This window comes from Phyllopteryx taeniolatus, chromosome 5 (genome assembly GCF_024500385.1).
Source record: "Phyllopteryx taeniolatus isolate TA_2022b chromosome 5, UOR_Ptae_1.2, whole genome shotgun sequence".
Lineage (NCBI taxonomy): Eukaryota > Metazoa > Chordata > Actinopteri > Syngnathiformes > Syngnathidae > Phyllopteryx > Phyllopteryx taeniolatus.
In genome coordinates, this window is record NC_084506.1 from 14560005 (window position 1) to 14565189 (window position 5185).

Here is a 5185-nt window from a genome sequence, read left to right on the forward strand (position 1 = left end):
TACATGTTTACCCTTGGTTTGTCTCAAGAGAAGTCTGTCCAATTATTTCTTTTGAATTTTTGTTGCGAACTGGAGATAATAATCCAGCCACGAAAGAGTAATAGTTTTCTTTGCAAGAGGCTGCATGTGTCCCCACGAGGCTCCGTGATTGTTGAATTAGAGGAATGAAATGGGGCCAAAGAAGATTTTTTTTTAAAAGCATTATTTAAATAATATCCTACTGGCATGTCATACAGACAATTTTAAAATATATGAGAAAAAGTGTTTTGTTTTGTTGTTTTACTGCAAACTTGACCTTTAACTAGTAAAGACTAGTCTGAGTACTTTACTAGTACTAGTTTTGCCACTTCTGAAATTGAATCATTATTCAGTTTCTTTCACGACAAATGGGGGGGGGGGGGGGGTGCTTAATGTGCTGGAAATATGTTAAGTGGTATTGAATAGCTTGCTATATAAATATGAGATAGATAGGTGATCAGTGTATTTCTGAAAAAACACACACAGTCAGAGTGCACTTGCACCGCTCCTCCCTGCGCCCTCCTCCGCACGACCCTCCCACCAACCCGGGACTGGAGTCACGTGTCTCGCTTCTCTACCAGCCAACACCGCCACAAATCAAACTCAGCCAACAGCAGTTCGCCCGAGAGAGCGAGAGCGAGAGCGAGAGCGAGAGGAAGATGAGAAGCAGGGAGGTGTCCACTCCATCACCGATGAAGAGGCTTCAGTAGAGGACAGATCCACAATGTCTCCGCGAAGAGGAGGCTCTTGATAAGCCTTTGAACCGGACCGCACGGGAGATGAGCGGCACACTGCTTCGGAGTCTCGTTCTTGACCAGTCTGCCTGGCAGCCACTGGGCTCGGGGGGGCACAGGTTTTCGGCCGCGGCTTGAAGAAAAGTGCATTTTTTGCGTGTGCGTGGTCTTCGCCATGAGGGTTCTGGCATCCAACGTGTTCGGGCTGCTCTTCCTAGGCGCCTTCGCCGGGGTTTTCTACGTGTGGAGCTCACTGGAGGACCGCTCGGAGCGACACAAACGGCGCTTCACGGTGCCTGGAGGTGGGTCGTTCTCCCCCGAAGTCCCTGTGGGTCTTTCGGCGAAAACTTTCCGGACTCTGCTCGCCGTCCCGGCGGCGCGCAGAACCCAAGTCACGGCTCACGAGGCAAGTGAGAACCCGGCGGGAAGTGGCCGTGACCACGTGAATGGGAATAAGTCGACTGCACAGTGGGGGTCGGTCAAGTTGGACTCCCCCGTGGAGGAGGGCATATTTTGGAGCGCCTGGCTGGAAGATCTACTCCCGGTGGGCTTCGCGGAGGACTACGCCCGGGCTTGGCGAGACAGGGCGAGGGCGGCGCGGGTCTTGCGGCTGGAGCCGGGATGCGGCAGAGCATCCAATCAGCTCGCCACTTTCGCGGATGGCTCCAAAGCGTGTGTGCGCTACGGGATCAACGCGGATCAGGTGCAAGGTGAAACTCTGACCTACTACCTCGCTTGCTTGCTGGGCCTCACCAACGTACCCCCTCTGGTGCTGTCCCAGCTGAGCGTCGACAGTGAGCAATGGGGGGCGGTGAGGACGCGCGTCGGCGGGTTACAATGGAGCGACCACGCCGTGGTTTCTCTCACCGAGTGGGTCTCCAACCTGAGCGGGGTCGTCACACCTGCTCCGCTACGACAGGAGAGCAGCGGGCTGCGCCCCGAGCTCCGGAACGAGGCCACGGCGGAGCTCTTGGAACTCATGCAGTGGAGCGACCTGATCGTGTTCGACTACATGTCGGCCAACTTTGACCGGCTGGTGAGCAATCTGTTCAGCCTGCAGTGGGACGCGCGCGTCATGGAGAGGGACACCAACAATCTCCTGAAAACGCCCCGCGGGGATCTGGTCTTTATCGATAACGAGGCCGGGTTGGTGCACGGCTTCCGGGTGTTGAGCATGTGGGAGCGATATCACCAGACGGTGCTGGGCTCCGTGTGCGTGTTCAGGAAGAGGACCGCGCAGCGCGTGGCCGAGCTCCACCAGCGCAGAGACTCCAGGAGAAGGCTCCTGGAGCTCTACACAGACAGCGAGCCTTTGGCAGCCAAACTGGGCTTTCTCTCGGACGAGCACGCCGCTGTCCTCCAGGACAGGATAGACAGCGTGCACAAACATATTCTACGCTGCAAAGAGAGCTACGGCCAACTATGAGCATCCGAGATGTGCGATTGTCTCGAATATCCAACTGAACTACCTCCTCGGGATGCCAGTTTAACCCCTGCTGATTGACTGCACACTATGAATCCCACTTTGTACGCTACACTTGGTTAGAGTTGACTGCGTGAGGCGACATATTGCCTCATGCTCTATGTGTGTTTGGATTGTTGCCTTAGTGTTTAGCATTCAATATTTAATACTTTATTTCTGGTAACATCCAGCCGCTTTTAGGGAAAATCTTTTTGCACAATCAGTTGTCATATAGGCAGCTTTCATTTTTGTTCCGCCTTAAAAGTGTAATATTTCCATTGTACATGTTGTAAATATTGTTCACCAACTTGCTTTGGCAAGTCCACTAATTTAATGTGCATTGTAACATTCCAAAATATCTTGTTCCTTCCCCACTTTTTAAATATACACTAATTTATGTTAAAACACTCTGTGCTGTTTAACTGTTTTTATGGCGCGTCAAACATTTACCAGCCTGCTTTCATTGTGTTGTATAAATGCGTGGTACTGGCATGAATGTTCCCTCTGAGCCATCCCGTCAGCCAAAGGCCCGCTACAACGGGAAAATGCTAATCCTTTATAATCTTACCAGGAATTATGAAGGAGGAGACGAGTGACATCATTTGACACATTTGCAAAAGGCTTCGCTGTTTCCTAGCTAAATTGAAATTAGTTCTCATCTCCGTTTTGCATCTGAATCAAGGACTTCATTAATTAGGTTCTTCTGTTCAGTTAAAGAGTAAAAAAAAAAAAAAAAAAAAAACTCCCTTTGTGGGAGAATACGTTCCTGAGAGGCTAATTAATTCATGCTTTTCTCTCAGTGGAGGGCTTTGTTTACCGTTTTTAAAATGTTAAATTTGAACTGTGAAGTGTATTCAAAGCACCTGAGTGCCTGAAGGTCACTATTATTTCTTCAGGCTTTCATTACAGCAACGCAAGTGTTTTTTTTTTTTTCACCATCTTAAAAAGGCTCATTCTTGATTAGTTCCATAACAGATTGGACTTCTCTGATCTTCAGAGAGAAAACCAGTGATATACTTACTGTATGTTTGGAAAGTCATATTTTAAGCCTCTCGCTATTCTGCAGCTGGTTTCTTTCACTACTTCTGTATGTTCAGCCAACTCCAGGCAAGGCTCATCACAATTTGTGCAGCTCTGTATTAGGGTATGAGGGTTAGCATGTCTCGTTTGAACAGTGACTTAGCTCGTCATTTCTATGCTTGGGGCACGTGCAAGTGATTTGTGGTTTCGTCTGGTGGGTCACAATGGCAGCAATGCAGTGCATAGGGTTAAGCAGGTATATAATAAGCATTTTCCCCCAGAGTAACCACCTGCTTCAGCGGCTTAGTAGATCAATAAGTGCAATAACAGTGGAGAAAGGAGGTCAAGGTAATGCGTTGGGCGCTGGTTCTACAGTTAATATGCCGACTTGAGTTTCACTGGAAGGGGGGAGGGATGGGGGGTTCCGTGGACTGTGCGTGCAGCTGGGCACCTTCTAAGCATGCCTGTTCATGCTGAAGCCTCCAAAGAGATTTATGATGGGTTGCAGACACCAGGGATTCAACACAATGTGGAACTGCGGTCTGCATGTGTAAACCAGACTCACAACCCTCCTGCCTTCTCTGCCTTTCCCGATTTGCCTCACATCTTGCCGTTCCAGCTACGCGTCTGTTTCCACTGTTCACATCAATGTCCACTTAATTTGTCAGATAAACAAACATCATATTTTTGTAATTACTTTTAGAAAATATGCTCACTTTATGAATCACATCCAGCATGGACTTTTTATACATTACTCACACTTTCTGCTTGGTTTGTTTTGGATAACAATGCAAAGTTTTTTAAGTCTACAACCAATTTATTCTCTTTCACAGGCGACTCAGTCCTGTATGACACAGTCCAATGAATTAAACTTTTCCTATAGCTCATGACACTAAAGCAGTGATACTTAATTACACCCTTAGAAATGCCAGTGTGCTGTGGTTCTCGTCACATGTGGTACTTTTGTGTGTGAGTACAAAGAGCCGCCTGCCCAGACGGTCATGCGGCTTGGGGCCCGCTGCAGGCCCCAGCACAGATCTGCAGGTACTTCAACTGATCTTCCTCTTATTTGTGCACATTGCAAACATTCCAGAGGAGCAGAGGGAGGATCATCTCCATGGACACGCACACGCATGCAGCACTTTCTCCAACAGGAAAATGGAACAGGAACCAGCTGTGTACACAGGCTGTCTTTAATGTCGAAGGATTTAACCCTCATCACGTTTTCCCCTCACTTTTTACAAGTTCCACCAGAATGCAATTGTTGGTTTGAATATGAATACTGACAACATTGACTTATTAGTTTGAACAATAACCAAGCTAACCATATTTTAGGCATAAAAAATATACAAAAAGGACAGGTTAAAAAAAAAGGTGTAGGTGTTTTGCCATAAAGCAAATGATTAAAACTCAGGGTGTCTCCCTCCTCAGTTGACTCGCCATGTGTGAGTGGATAGACATAACTGGCATTCTTTAAAGGCGACATAGTGCATGGGGACTTCCTGAGCATGGCTGAATGATTTCATTATAAAACACAGCACATAGGGGGAGAGTCACTTAGTCACAGCTGAGTGGATACCGTCCATAAAGGGTCAATCGTGGGGGGGCTGGGGCAACGACTAGAGGGGCTTTCACATTGTGGGCTGGACATCCAGGCGCTGGTCTGCTGGGAGAGCTGGCACAAAGCCTGACTGTGTTCAAAGCAGGAGTAGAAAAATAAGGTCAGGGCCTTTGGGTTTGTTCCCCAAGAAAGACCAGTTGCAATCAGGCACGACAACGCATTCTTCAGCAAAAAAAAAAAAAAAAAAAAAAAAAAAAATTCATCTGAATTACAAATATTTGACTTCAGACTGGGCGGCACGGTGGGCGACTGGTTAGAGCGTCAGCCTCACAGTTCTGAGGTGCGGGGTTCAATCCCCGTCCCCGCCTGTGTGGAGTTTGCATGTTCTCC

The 5185-nt window shown here is 48.1% G+C and overlaps 1 protein-coding gene across 1 annotated transcript; it reads left to right on the forward strand.

Moving 5' to 3' along the window:
• The first annotated feature begins 502 nt into the window (after positions 1-502).
• Positions 503-4918, forward strand: fjx1 (four-jointed box kinase 1). The gene has a single exon (XM_061773990.1). It carries the CDS (start codon positions 928-930, stop codon positions 2176-2178), a length of 1251 nt encoding a protein of 416 aa, XP_061629974.1. The 5' UTR covers positions 503-927; the 3' UTR covers positions 2179-4918.
• The last annotated feature ends 267 nt before the right edge of the window (positions 4919-5185 follow it).